The 13631-nt window shown below is 69.8% G+C and overlaps 4 protein-coding genes across 5 annotated transcripts; 1 reads left to right on the plus strand and 3 right to left on the minus strand.

Moving 5' to 3' along the window:
* Window positions 1–61: 61 nt before the first annotated feature.
* On the minus strand, window positions 62–1573 carry MRPS21 (mitochondrial ribosomal protein S21). Its single transcript, XM_063357226.1, has 3 exons — window positions 1519–1573; window positions 1114–1216; window positions 62–298 (listed from the first exon to the last, which is right to left on the minus strand). Exons 2-3 carry the CDS (start codon window positions 1194–1196, stop codon window positions 118–120), a joined length of 264 nt encoding a protein of 87 aa, XP_063213296.1. The 5' UTR covers window positions 1197–1216; window positions 1519–1573; the 3' UTR covers window positions 62–117.
* A 496-nt stretch (window positions 1574–2069) lies between these two features.
* On the minus strand, window positions 2070–4186 carry CIART (circadian associated repressor of transcription). Its single transcript, XM_063357225.1, has 5 exons — window positions 3918–4186; window positions 3099–3397; window positions 2820–2895; window positions 2653–2731; window positions 2070–2543 (listed from the first exon to the last, which is right to left on the minus strand). The coding sequence occupies exons 1-5, from the start codon at window positions 4147–4149 to the stop codon at window positions 2285–2287; spliced, it is 945 nt and encodes a 314-aa protein (XP_063213295.1). The 5' UTR covers window positions 4150–4186; the 3' UTR covers window positions 2070–2284.
* An 874-nt stretch (window positions 4187–5060) lies between these two features.
* Window positions 5061–8504, plus strand: CA14 (carbonic anhydrase 14). Its single transcript, XM_063357644.1, has 11 exons — window positions 5061–5112; window positions 5292–5312; window positions 5925–6290; window positions 6374–6516; window positions 7205–7300; window positions 7390–7456; window positions 7571–7728; window positions 7813–7939; window positions 8040–8060; window positions 8152–8236; window positions 8369–8504. Exons 1-11 carry the CDS (start codon window positions 5061–5063, stop codon window positions 8448–8450), a joined length of 1218 nt encoding a protein of 405 aa, XP_063213714.1. The 3' UTR covers window positions 8451–8504.
* A 291-nt stretch (window positions 8505–8795) lies between these two features.
* LOC134526040 (gamma-secretase subunit APH-1A-like) lies at window positions 8796–12424 on the minus strand. Of its 2 annotated transcripts, XM_063357478.1 has the most exons (7): window positions 12268–12424; window positions 11100–11270; window positions 10797–10870; window positions 10449–10571; window positions 10204–10331; window positions 9688–9811; window positions 8796–9407 (listed from the first exon to the last, which is right to left on the minus strand). In XM_063357478.1, exons 1-7 carry the CDS (start codon window positions 12378–12380, stop codon window positions 9343–9345), a joined length of 798 nt encoding a protein of 265 aa, XP_063213548.1. In that variant the 5' UTR covers window positions 12381–12424; the 3' UTR covers window positions 8796–9342. The 2 variants fall into 2 exon arrangements, with proteins under 2 accessions (XP_063213548.1, XP_063213546.1); XM_063357476.1 differs by lacking the exons at window positions 8796–9407; window positions 9688–9811 and having other exon boundaries at window positions 9931–10331.
* Window positions 12425–13631: the final 1207 nt, after the last annotated feature.

The following is a 13631-nucleotide window of genomic DNA, read 5'->3' on the forward strand; positions in this document are numbered from 1 at the left end:
CACCTGCCCGCGGGCCGCGAGGCCCGTCCCGCCTCATCAGCCGTAATTAACCACAACTAAATTAAAACAGGGTTAAGGGCAGGGCCTTTATTGAGGAGGGGGCGCGCCTCGCCCGCCCTAGCAGCCCAGCCAGGGGTCCTGGCGGTTGCCCCGCGCCAGGAAGGCGATCTTCCGCGCCATCTCGGCGTTGTAGACCCGCCGGCACGCCTCGTAGGCCAGGCGCTGCCGCCGGCGGCATGGCTTCTCGTAGTACCGCCGCCGCCGCACCACCTCCACCAGCCCGTCCTGCGAGAGGATCCTTGGGGGGGGTGGGAAAAAACAGGGTGAGACCCACTGCACCCCCCACACACACATCTTCTGCAAATGAGCCGACAGCAGGTCAAAACCCCAGAGGTTTGGGTAAAATTGTGCCTCACTTCTGTGTTTTTAACTCTTGAATGGAGCTCTGGCATGATTATTTTTTTCGTCCTGCCACAGGCTGAGGATAATGAGGAGGGGAATGAGTGGCCTCGGACCTTCGTTAAGCCGTGACAAAACAATGGTGGGCACAGCGGGTCTCAGCACAGTGACAGGACCTCCTCCCCTGCCACCCCATCACCAGCCCCCGACCCGCCGACCCCCCCCGGTGACACCTCTGCCCACAGCCCTGCCTGGGTTTGTGCTCATTTGGGTTTTAATTCATTTTAATTTAATTAAATCCGCATCCAAAGAGGTGTGTCAGGACACAGAGCTGGAGGGAAAAGTGCCCCATGACTCTCACTCCCCTCCCGCGCTTCAGAGGCCTCAAGCGTAGATAAAAGCCCTTAAATGTACGTTCTGAACCCAATTCGTGGTACGAGAAGCCCACAGGGATGCACCACTGGGGGGGTTAGCAGGAGGACCCCAGCCAAGAACTAGTTACACCCGCTTTAATTAGCACAATCCTTAGGTCCTCATTAGGACCTTGCCGAGACCAGAGCCCTCCCAGCGACCCCCCCAGGGCTCCCCGGGACCCCCCAATTCCCCCCGCGGGACCCTCCTGTACCCCCCCAGCTCTCCTGGGACCCCCCAGGAACCCCCGAGCCCCCCGGGGTCACGACCTTCGACATCCCCGGCCCCCCTCCGGCCCCTCACCGGTTGAGCGCGCCGTAGGCCGCCTCCACGTTGCCGTTCTGGACCATGACGGTGCGGCCCAGGAAGCGCAGGTGGTTCGCCATTGCCGACGGCCGCCGCTCTGCTGCAGGACGGGGGACGGGACGGGACGGGTGTGCCGGAGCAGCCCCGAACCCCGCACGGGAACGCGGCGGGGCCCCCCTGCCCCGCGGCGGGGCCTGACTCCCCCCTACAGGACCGGTAATGCCCCCCCGCCCCTCACGGAACGACCCGGTTGGGCCCTGACCCTCCCGAGCGGACCCCGTCGGGCCCCCCCCCCCCCCGCCCCTGGAGGCCCCGGCAGAGCCACCCCCGTCCCATTTCCCACCCCTCAACCCCCCCGGTGGCGGCGGGACCCCCCGGCGGAGCCGCGGCCCCTCCACTCACCGCCCCCGGAAGCGGAAGCGGCTTCCGACGGGCGGCGGGACGCGAGGTGGCGCTCGGAGGGCGGGGCCTCGGGGGAGGGGGCGTGGTTTATGCGCCGGGGGCGTGGCCTGAGCTGCGGGACGAGGGGGCGGGGGCGGGATGTGGGGCACGGGGACAGGGGTCAGGCTTTCAGGGGGCAGGTCACAGGGTCAAAGGTCAGGGCGGGAGGCAGGGACAGGGACACCAGGCCCGGCGGGGGCTGTGGGGCCTGCTGGGGGGCTCTGGGCCTGGCCCTGCGCCACAGCAAGGGGGGGGGAAGCCCCATGGGGGGCACAGGGGTCCCACCGCCACCCCGACCCCCACCCGGGGACAAGGCACCCCCCGGAGACAGAGGACACTGGCACTGGGTGGCCCCGGCCGCTCCCGCGGCATTTATTGCTCCAAGTGGGTCTGGCCCGTGGGGCAGCCCCGCATCTGGGGGGGTGGAGGAAGCCCCCCCAAAACGCCCTGCAGGGGGAAGGCACAGGCCTAGCGGGGGGGCCAGCCCCCCGCCCTGTCTTCCCCCCCCCCCCCCCCCCCGCCACTGAGGCACGACTACCCCCTTGGGGAGGGGACTCCGCTCCGGCGAAGGCACGACCCCTCCCGGGGGTTTGGGGGTGCCTGGGGGGTGCTCGGGGTCCCCCCCCATGATGGCCGCACCTGCAGGTAAAACTGTCCACCATTTTTTACAAAAAAAAGTCAAAAAAGGCAAATCCAGGAGAGACCCCCCCCCAGCTCGGGGGGGGGGTCAGGCATCTGGCGCCCGGGGGGATGCAGGGGTCCCGGTCTGGCACCCCCGATGTGACGTCCCCGTGGAGCGGGGGGTGTCCTCGGGGCGGCGGCGGCAGCGGGGAGCCCCGGGTGGGCCGGCAGGGGGGCGGCGGCGGAGGGGGGCAGTGGCGGCAGCAGGTGGGGGGGATGGATCCTGGGGGGGTTTGGGAGCGACGTGGGGGAACCAGACCCGCAGCATCCCCTCGACCTGCAGCAGCGTCCCCAGGTACCGGGCACTGCAGGGACAGAGAGCACCTGTCACCCTGGTGTGGGGGGGGGGGACACCCCATGGGAGGGTGTCCCTTTGTGCACTCCCCCCCCAGGGATTTCTGGGGGGAAACTCACCCCATTTGGGGTTTCTGCAGGACCCCGATGATCCGCTGGATCCTGTCCATGGCCACGCTCTGCTGGAAGCTGCTCAGCCCTGGGAAACCCCCGAAATTTGGGAATCCTCCTTGGAGGAGGGTTTCTGGCGGGGTGGGGGAAGGGTTTTTTGCGGGGGTGGCACTCACCTTTGTCGTATCGCCCCTGCTTCAGCCCCTCCAGCAGCTCTGCCAGCGGCCGGATGAAGCCCCGCAGCTCCTGGCACTGCGAGGAAGAGGAGGAGGAGGATGGTGGCTGCATCCAGACCAAGGAGGGGGTGTCATGTGTGCTCCCCCCCCAGCTTATCCCCCTCCTCACCCCCCTCCCTTCTGTTTCAGATGGGGAAACGGAGGCAGAGCCTGGCAGAGATGCATTTGGGGTGAGTCAAATTTGGGCACGCTCCTCTGTTTTGCTGCTGAAAAACTCACTTTTTGGGCGAAGAGGCGATCGCCGTCGCTGGGGGAGGTGTCCCCCCCCTCCCCCTTCCGGGGCCGTTTCCCCCCACGGGGTGATGGGGGCGATTCGGAGGGTGATCTCTCCGGCCCCCCTGGCCGCTTGCGGCTCCACTCGGATTTTGCGGGGGTCCCAGTGGGGGGAGCCCCCGGGCTGGAGGTGGGGGAGCCGCAGGAGCAGGTGTGGGCTGGGGGGGGCTCCATGGCAGGGGGGACCCCCCCGGAAGAGCCTCTCCCCGAGTTCGGCTCCTGTGGTGCTGCCCGGCCGAGGCCGCCTGGGGGGAGGGAGGGGAAAAAAAAAAAAAAAAAAAAAAAGAGGGAAAAAGTGGGGAAATTGGGGAAAAATGGAAAATAGAGAAACTGCTGTGGGTCCCCCCCCAGAGGTGTCCACACCCCCTTCCCCCCACGGTGGCACCTCCCAGTATGGGGTGGGGGGTGCAGGAATACATCTGGCACAGGACCCCCCACCCAGTCCCAGGACTCCCCAGCACCAGGACCCCTCCACCCCCAGCCCCGGGACCCCCAGGACCAACCCCCACCCAGCCCCGGGACCCTCCGGACTCCCCACCCCGGGTGGGGACCCCTCGCCCCCAGCCGCGGTAACCCCCCCATCCAGCACCGGGACCCTCCAGCACCAGGACCCCCCACCTCCACCGGGACCCCTATACCCAATACCGGGCCCCCCCTATCTGGTCCCGCGCCGCCCACCCCCCCTCCTAACACTGGGACCCCCCGAAACCCTCCCGGGGACCCTCCCCCTTCCCGTACCGGGAACCCGGCCACCCCCGTTCCCACCTGCTCCCGGCTGCAGCTGCGGCTGTGTCGGTGTCCCCGTTCCGGTGCCGGTACCGCGGTCCTGGTGCCGGTATCGCTGTCCCGGTATCGGTATCGCTGTCCCGGCGGCGCTGTCGCGATGTCCCGGTGTCCCGGTCCCGGCGCCGGTTCCGCCCCGGCTGCGGCGGCCCCACGCGGACACGTGCGCGGCCGCACGTGCCTCCCGCTGGGCCCCGCCCCCCCGCGCGCCCATTGGCCGCCGCCCCCCGGCAGCCGGGCGGAGCCTCCGCGCCCCGCCCCGCCCCCACGCCCCGGTTGGCCCGCGCCGCCGCCGGCGCTGCCCAATGCGGAGGCCGCCCCGCGCTGATTGGCCGGGAGGGTGGGGCCGCGGCCACGCCCCCTCCATGTGGCCGCGTGGGGCAGCGCCCCCTGGCGGGCGGCGGGGGGGGGGCCGGGGGCCGCGGGTCACGCGGCTCCGCGCGCTGGGGGAAAGGGGGTCGCGGGCCACGCCCCCGCCGCGCCACCGGGGCACGAGGAGCCCCCCCCTCCCGGCCGGCCTCGCCCCGCCCCGCCGCGAGCCGCCAATGGGCGGTGGGCGCGGCCGCGCGTCACGGCGGCAGCGGCCAACGGGAGGGGGCGGGAGGGGCGTGGCCTCGCCCGCGCGCCGTTACATAATGGCGGGAGGGCGGGCGCGTGGGCTCCCACGTGGGGTGACGTCAGCGCGCGCGCGGGAGCGGTGACGAGGGGCGGGGCCGGAGGAGGGGGCGGGGAAAGGGGCGGGCCCGGGGAAGGGGGCGGGACCAGGGAGCGCGTGCGGGGGCCGGCCCCGCCCCAGGGGCCCCCCCCAGCCCTCCAAAGGGTCCCCAGCACCCCCAGCCCTCCCCGGGTCCCCAACCCCCCCCCCGCCCCCCCCAGCCCCCTCAGCACCCCAGAAGGTCCACAGACCCCCCGAGCCCCCCACCCCACAGCCCCCCCCAGGCCCCCCCAGGCCCCCCCTCAGCCCCCCCCAGCCCCACAAACCCCAAGCTCCCAGCCCCACAGCACCCCCCCGTCCCCACCCCCCATCGCCCCAGGGATGGTCCCTCCATCCCTCCCCGGGGGGGCCCGTCCCGGGTGGGTATTTAAAGCCCGGCTGGCGGCACCCGGCCCCCCCCGCCCCCTGCCATGCTGCGTGCCCTGCTGCTGCTGGGGGGCCTGGCCCCCGCCCTGCCCGCCGGTGAGTGCCCCCGTCCTCCTTCAGCCGCTCACCCCAATTCCCGGCCCCCGGCAGCGGCACCCGCTTTGGGGTGCAGCCACCAGCGCCCACGGGGACCCCACCAGGGAAAGGCTGGGGGGGTCCCACCTGAGCCCCGGCCTCCTGGGACCCCCCCCCAACACCTCTGTTCTCCCCCACAGGTCCCCACTGGGCGTACGAGGGTGAGTGCCCCCCCCCGGGAACCCCCCGCTTGCCCCCACACCCCAAATCCACCGCCCCACACCCCGATAGGTCCCCCCAGAAGGGAGGGGGGGTGGTGGGTGCAGCCCGCCCCCAGCACCCCCACCCCACCCACAGGCACCTGGGGCTCCCCAGATGGGTGCAGCCCCCCCCGGCCCCTGCCCCGGCCCCCTGGGCCCCCTAAGATGGGAGGGGGTTGGATGGTGACAGGCTCCCAGGACCCCCCCACCCTGCTCCCGGGTGCCTGGGCCCCCCAAGATGGGGGGAGACAGATGGGTGACAGCCCCCCATCCCGCTCCTGGACGCCCGGGTCCCCTAAATAGGAAGGAGGTGGGTGGGTGACACCCCCCGTGCCCCCACCCCGGATGCCCGCATCCCCTGAGATGGGGGGAGGTGGGTGGGTGCAGCCCCCCGTGCCCCCCCCCCCCCCCCCAACGCCCGGGTCCCCCTCGCTCCAATGCTCCCATTGTGCCCTTTACATAAGGCTCTGGTTGCCAAATCCAATTAGGATCCGGCACTGGCCAAATCCCGGCTAAACCCCGTCCCGCCGGCCCACGGGGACCCCGCGGGGCCCCCCACACCCCCCTCCGCAGGATCAGCTTTGTCCCCGCTCCCCCGGCCGGAAAAAAATGTCCCTAGAAGATTAACGAGCTTTGGGTTGGGAATGTCACCCGTGTCCTGGTTTGGGGGGAAAGGAGGCCATTTAAGGTCACGGAGCCACGCTGGGTCCCCAAGGTGGAGGGCAGGGGGAGCCCACCTGGACACCTGGGTCCCCCCAGGTCCCCACGGGCAGCAGCACTGGCCCGAGGGCCACCCGGCGTGCGGGGGCCGAGCCCAGTCGCCCATCGATATCCGGAGGCAGCGGGTACAGCTGGACCCTTCGCTGCCGCCCATCCGCCCCGTGGGCTACCAGCGCCCCGGGACACCGGCCTTCACCCTCGCCAACAACGGCCACACCGGTGAGAGGGAGCCAGGGGGTCCTTGGCAGGGCTGCGACGTGCACAGCCGTGCTCAGTGTCCCCCCTGTGTCCCCGCCCCGTAGCGGTGCTGGTGCTGCCGCCCTCCCTGCGGCTCCAGGGGTTGCCCGGGGGCTTCGCCGCCGCTCAGCTCCATTTCCACTGGGGCCGGCCCGGCCACACCGGCGGCGCTGAGCACCTCCTGGACGGGCACCGCGCCCCCGCCGAGGTACGGGGCCACCCCCAGCGCGGGGTCCAAAAGGGGCTCCGGCCTGGGAAAGGGGATGGGAGTGGGAAATGGAGCAGGAATGGGGGGAGAATGGAGCAGGGAATGGGGCCGGGAGCGGGAAACAGCACAGGAATGGGGTGGGAAACGGGGCTGGGTGCGGGAAACGGGTGTGGGAAGGGGTCTGGGTGCTGGAAACAGCACAGGAATGGGGTGGGAAATGGGGCCGGGAGTGGGAAATGGCACAGGAATAGGGTGGGAAATGGCACTGGGGGTGGAGAATGGTGCAGGAATGGTGCGGAAAATGGGTCTGGGCGCAGGAAATCTCGTGGGAAATGGAGCTGGGAGCGGGAAACAGCATGGGAATGAGGTGGGAAATGGGTCTGGGGGTGGGAAATGGGTGCAGGAAGGGGTCTGGGGGCGGGAATCATGTGCAGGCATGGGAGGAGGCATGGAAAAATGGGTGCAGGAAGGGGAAACAGGGGTGGAAAGTGGGGGTGGGAACCAGGACAGGACAGGGCGACAGGAGCAGGGACGGGGTGCAGGCAGCGGCTCCAGACACCGGGGAAGGTGCTGGGATGGGGTCTGGGATTGGGCCATGGGAAAGGGGGCAAGGGAAGGGGACACCAGCTGGGGGTCACGGCTGGGGGGGGTCCCTGTGCTGCCCCCCCGTGGACCTGCTCTGCCCCAGATGCACGTGGTGCACTTCGATGCGGCGCGTTACGCCAACGCCAGCGAGGCACAGCACCACGCCGGCGGGCTGGCCGTGCTCGGCATCCTGCTGGAGGTATGCGGACCCCAAAACACACACCCCCCCCCAGAACCAACAACCCCCCCCCTTCCCCAGCCCTGACACCCCCTCCTTCGCTCCCCCAGGTGGGTGCTGACCCCCACCCCGCCTACGACCACATCCTGAGCCACCTCGGGAGCATCCGCTACGCCGGTGAGCGAGGGGCGCGCGAGCGAGGGGGGAGCGAGGGGAGACAGCAGGGAAAACGCGCAGTGGCGGTGGGGGGGGGACATCCCCAAAATCCCCCTCTGTGCCCCCCCCCCCCAGGGCAGACGACGGCCATCCCCTCCTTCAGCGTGCAGGACCTGCTGCCCCCACGCCTGGACCTCTTCTACCGCTACAACGGGTCCCTCACCACCCCCCCCTGCTTCCAGGGCGTCCTCTGGACCCTCTTCCAGCAGCCCGTCCGCATCAGCCTGGCCCAGGTAGGATCCGCTTTGGGGCAAAACCCCCCGGTTTCGGGAAGGGGGCAGCCCCAGCACTCCTCCCCCCCACCGCCCCCGTTTCAGCTGGAGCAGCTCCAGGGAACCCTTTACGCCACGGAGGCGGACGAGCCCGAGCCCCAGCCCCTGGTGGATAATTTTCGGGTGCCGCAGGAGCTCAACCAGCGGCCGGTGCTGTCGTCCTTCCCCACCGGTGAGTAGGAAGGGCCCCCCCTGTGCCCCCCCTAAAATGGCTCCCAGAGCCCCGTCTGACTGCGAGGCTCCGGCGCTGAGTCCCGGCTCTTCTCTTGCAGGGACTGAGGGGTATTCGACAGGTAGGGCCTGGCTGGGGGGGGGTCTGGAATGGAGGGGGGGGTGTCACCCCCCCGCCCCGGTCCCCCCTGAGCCCTCTGTGGTGTCACGCAGGTGAAATCGTCGCCATCATCTTCGGCACCGTTGCCGGCTGCCTCGGCCTCTTCCTCACCATCCACTTTGTGGCCAAGAGGACGCGGTGAGAAGCCCCCGCCCCAAGAAGGGACCCCCCCCACACACAGGAGGGGGCCTGGAACCCCCAGGGTCTGAGGGCCCGGACCCCCACGGCGAGGGTCGCGCTCACCACAGCCCTTCTCCCCCTGCACGGCAGAGCCAGGAGGGCGCAGGACCACGACGTCGTGTTCAAAGCCTCCTCCCGCCGTGGCCCCTCGGACGCCGGCCCCCGACCTTGAACATCCCCCGGACCTGGCTGTGAGGGACCCCCGCTGCCCCCCACCCACGCCAGAGGAGCCGGCTGGGGCTCAGCCCCACAGCAGCGGCGGCTCCTGCCCCAGCCCCACTGATAATAAAGCCCCGTCCCCACCCCACGGCGCTGGTTGCTCTTTGCTGGGGAGGGAACGGGGACGGATCCTGCGAGCCTCCGAGAGACCGGGATACCCAGGTGCCCCCGCTCCCGCCCCCCCCCGAAGCTCAGACAGGGGCTGGGAGTGGAGCAGGATGGGGGCGAGCGACCCCCCTCCCGCCGTCCCCATCACAGAAGTCGCCTCAGCGCTGTGGTACCCATTGATCTATTAAAAGGGTTTTACTCTGAATCAAAAAAAATAATTTACACGCCCCACCCTTGGTGCACGGCCGGGTGACGAGGGCCCCCAGCCGGGCCCCGGGGGGAGCAGAAAGGGGGTGAGTGGGGCAGAGCACCCCCATCCCAGCTCCCCCCACCCCGAGAGCATCACCTCGCTTCTGCGGGGGCCGAGGGGGAACAGAGATGGCTGGGGCAGGGCAGGGGGGAAAATGCAAGGGATGGGGGGGTCCTGCCCTGAGCCCCGCAAGCCTGGCCACACCACAGGGCACCCGGCCCCCTTCCGGCCCCCCCCCCCCCCCCGCCATACCTTGTAAGAAAAAAAGTCTAACGAAGCTGCTAACGAAGCTATTGGGGTGCCCACGAGGACCCCAGAATCCCCTCTGGAGCGGGATGGGGCACGGAGCCCCCTCTGCCAGGGCGGGGGGCCGGGCGGCAGCACCAGAGGGACAAACCACGGAGGAGATGGTGTCGCCGTCACCTTCCGGCGCGGAGCAGAGGGCACTTGGGCACGGCGGTGGCACGGGCAGGGCCACGGCTGCCGCTCAGTCCTCGAAAGGCACCTGCAGTGCTGAGTACATCATCACCCTGCTGTCATCCTCCTGCTTACCTGGGGGGGGACAGAAAGCAGGGAGGGGGTGAGCAGGGTTGTTTTTGGGGGCGGGGGGGTCTGTTTGTGGGGTCGCAGGACCCAGGAGGCGCCGCCCCCGTTCAACAAAAGGGAGACGGTTACAGGCGAGACCCCTCTTCCCCCCTCCCAGGGGCTCTGAACACCCATTTCCAACCTCTCCCAACACCTAAAATGGGGCAGACATCCCCCCAGAAAAGCCCCCCCATCGCAGCGCTGCCCCCCGCATCGCACCGCCCCCCCACGCCCGGCCCCGCCTTACAGGAGAAGCACTTGAGGACGTTGTGGAAGGAGCCCCCGGCGGTGACGAAGGCCCAGAGGCCCGTGCAGAGGGTGATGATGAAGATGGGGACCAGGCTGGCCTCGTACCAGGGGTTCAGGAACGTCTGGGGGGGTACGGAAAAAGCCACCTTAGGAACGTCACCGCCTGCCAGCTGCCCCCCCCCCCAAACAGCCATGGGGGGAATGGGGAGCCTCCGAGCGGAGCAGAGCTCCGGGAAGCCTGGTTTAAACCCCTGCCGGGCGATTTCCCACCAGGAGATTAGCGGATAATCCTCCGTCCCACCCCCGGCCCTTCCTCAACTCTCCTTCCCCCCAGCGCACCCCAACAGGCTGCCCGGGGGGCTGTGATCGCCCCACAGCTCAGGGGCGGGGGTCCAGGGGGTCTGAAGCAGCAGGGGGTGTCCCCGCGTCCCCCTCCCCGTGCCCAGAGGGGCAGCTGGTGACAGCTCGACTTCGGGGACAGCTTCTGGCGCGGGCGGCCCTGGCTCAAACTCACCAGCCCCGAGGTGAGGAGGTGACTGGCCACCACCAGCCCCAGGCACCAGTAGCGGCGCTTTTCGCAGGCGTCGAAGAAGATCACCCCCCAGAAGGTGTGGAGCAAGACGAGCGCCATGGTGAGGAACGCTGGAGGGGAGAGAGAGCGACACAGAACCCCCTCAGACCTCGCCACCACCTTCCTCCTCCTCGCCACAGTGAAGGGCCACGCACAAGCCCACGGCCCGTGCCGGCCCCCGACCTCACCGGAGGTGATGAAGTAGTACGGCGAGTCCCCGTGGATCCCGACGATGCCCGGCCCGATGGAGTCCGCCAGGATGTTAATGACAGAAAAGACGCCGCTGATGATGCCGAAGGACAGGCCCGAGACTGCGGAGGCAGAGCAGAGCCAGCCCTGAGCGACCGTGGCCGTGCCACCTCCAGCGCCAGCCCCAGGCTCGGCGCGTGGGTCCAGGGAAAGGCAGGAGAGCGGGAGAGAGAACCGGGAAGGCTGTGGTAGCCCGGTGGGCTAACTGATGCCACCGCCAGGCTGCGATAGCCGAGCATCCCGCTGCCGGACAGCCCCGGGAGAGCCCTGCCCGGGCCCGTGCTCACCGTAAGCCATCTGCCGGAGGGAGATGGGGGACCGGCCGTCCTCGCTGATGGTCGCCAGGCCTTCATCCGCTTTCCTGCGCGGGCGGGAGAGGCAGCGTGAGCGGCTGGCGTGGGACGGGCGCCCCATCACGCCGGGGAGGGGAAGGGGTGGTTATAAACAAGCCCGGGGGTGAGGAGCAATGGCTCCCTTCGAGGGAAGGTGCTTTGCGGGGTTCTCCGGACAAAAAGCAGAGGTTGGGCCCCGAGCACAGCTCCCAGAACACGTCACCGGCGCCACGGAGCCGCCCTGGCACGGGCTCTTACTTCAGCAGCTTGAAGTAGGCGAATCTGAACACCTCCTGCAGCAGGACGGAGACGGCCGCCCCGAAGACGAGGAGGCCGTACTGCAGCTTGGCGTCCTCCCGGTCGCTGAGATGGACTGACACGAACCAGATCAGAGAGGCCAGGAGCAGCGACACCAGCCAGAAAAAGGCCCTGGGGGAGAGAGGGACACCCAGCTCAGGCCGTGGGGCTCGCAACCAGCCGGCAAACACGGGCCAAGACGCTTGCTCGGGTTGCCCGGGCTGCAGGTCAGGCGTTCCTGGTCATTGCCACATGAGGAGGGCACGGCAGGACAGCACATGACTGAAAAGAAGAACAGATTGAGAAGGCAAAATCCTCTTTTTTTTTTCTTCTTGGAGCCACGGTGGCCGGCTCGGAGGGAAGAGGGGAAGGCTGAGCCCTCGGGAAGCTGAGCGTGGTGGGACGCAGCCGCTCGGAGCCAACATCTCGCTCTTTCCAAAGCGGTGAATCCCTCAGGTCGGCACCCGGGGCAGGAGCTGGGACGCCGGGGACCGACCGGGCACCCCCCAGGCACAGCCCACCCCCAGACACCCCCCACAACTGTCCCCCCCGGGGCACTGTCGGCCGCCCCAGACCTCCTCGACTTGCCCCAAGATCCCCCCTTCGTCCCCCCCGCATACCCCTGTGGCCTGCCCAGGGTTCGCTGCCCCCCACAAAGACCCTCTCTGAGCTGACAACCCTCCCCCAGCCCCCTCCGCTACCCCCAAATTACACCCCCCCACACGTCCCCAGCTGCCCCCTTGACCACCTCCACCCTGGCTGCCCCATCACTCCCCTCAACTGCCCCCTCAGACCCCCCCGGTGCTGCCTGCCCTGCCCCAGACCCCCCGACTGCCCCAGAACTGCCCCCTCGGACCCCCTCTATGCTCTCTGCCCCCCATCTGCTCAGAACTGGCCCCCCTCGATGCTCCCTGATCCCCCCAACCGCCCCTCCGGACCCCCCCGACGCTCTCTGCCCCCCCCAGCTGCCCCCCTCTCCCTCCCCAGCGCCCCCTGACACCGAGAGGCCCCACAACGGCCCCCCCTCGATGCTCCCTGATCCCCAGAACTGCCCCCTCAGCCCCCCGCAGCGCTTCCTGACCCCCCCCAACGGCCCCCTCGACGCTCCCTATCCCCCCCCCGGGCTCACCCCGCCACCAGCACGATGACCCGCAGCGGCTCCGCCGCCACCGTGAGCAGGACGAGGGCGAGCGCCGGCCCAAAGGCGATGCCGGCGCAGCCGAAGAAGACGGCGGCCCCCATGGCGGCGGGGCGGGGCCGGGGCGGGGCCGGGGCGGGGCCGGGGCGGGGCCGGGGCGGGGCCGGGGCGGGGCCGCGGGCACAGCGCCCCCTGCAGGGCGGGAGGCCGCGGGGCGGCGGGTGCGGGGTAGGACCAGTGGCGGGGCAGATGCTCCGGGGGAGCCCCTCTGTCCCCACAGCCCCCCGGCCCGGCACCGGGGGGTCTCCGCGGAGCCTTCTCTTCTCCAGGCTGAGCCCCCCCAGCTCTCTCAGCCTGTCCCCACAGCAGAGGGGCTCCAGCCCTCCCAGCAGCTCCGGGGCCTCCTCCGGCCCCGCTCCCACAGCTCCGTGTCCTTCTGCTGTTGGTGCCCCAGAGCTGGAGGCAGCACTGCAGGGGGGTCTCCCGGCGCGGAGCAGAGGGGCAGAATCCCCCCCTTGCCCCCCTGCCCACGCTGCTGGGGATGCAGCCCAGGCTGGGGGAGGTTCTGGGCTGCCTGCGCATGTTGCCAGCCCATGGCCAGCGTTTCCCCCCCCAGCACCCCAAGCCCTTCTCTCAGGGCTGCTCTCCATCTCTCCATCCCTCCATCCCCAGCCTGGGCTGGCACCGGGGGCTGCCCCCACCCCGGGGCAGGACCCTGCACTTGTCCTGGTTGAACCCCATGAGGGTCACACGGAGCCACTTCTCCAGCCTGCCCGGGTCCCTCTGGATGGCATCCCATCCGTCATGAGTGTCACCGCACCACACAGCTTGGTGTCACCTGTGCCCTCCATCCCACTGTCCATGTCACTGATGAAGACACTGGTCCCAGTACAGACCCCTGAGGGACAGTCCCTGGGCTGGGGACACGCCGGGCACACGGTGCCATGACCCTGGAATGCTGCCGAAGTCCAAAGCTCTTTATTTCATCCTCTTGGGCAAAGTGGGTGCAGCAGCCTCAGCACCCGTCGGGGGGTTCGCGGGGTGATGCCCAGGGGCTGGGAACACAGAGGGACAAGCTCCAGGGTTGGGGCTGTCACCGCATGCGGCTGTGGGTCATGGCGTGGGCTGTGCCAGGGGTGGCGAAGGTGAGCTGGGCGTACGTCAGCTGTCCCTGTGGGTGACAATGGCGTCAGAGCCACCCTCGCACCCCCAGTCTCCCGTCTGCCACTGTCCCCTGCTGCTGCCTCCCTGCCGCTGCCTCCCTGCCAGCCCCACAGCCCAGCCAGGGGGCACCCAGGGACCCCACGGCCTCACCTCATTCTCCTGTGACAAAGGTGGCATCGGGGTCTCAGGCT

Source organism: Chroicocephalus ridibundus, chromosome 21 (genome assembly GCF_963924245.1).
Source record: "Chroicocephalus ridibundus chromosome 21, bChrRid1.1, whole genome shotgun sequence".
NCBI classification, from domain to species: Eukaryota; Metazoa; Chordata; class Aves; order Charadriiformes; family Laridae; genus Chroicocephalus; species Chroicocephalus ridibundus.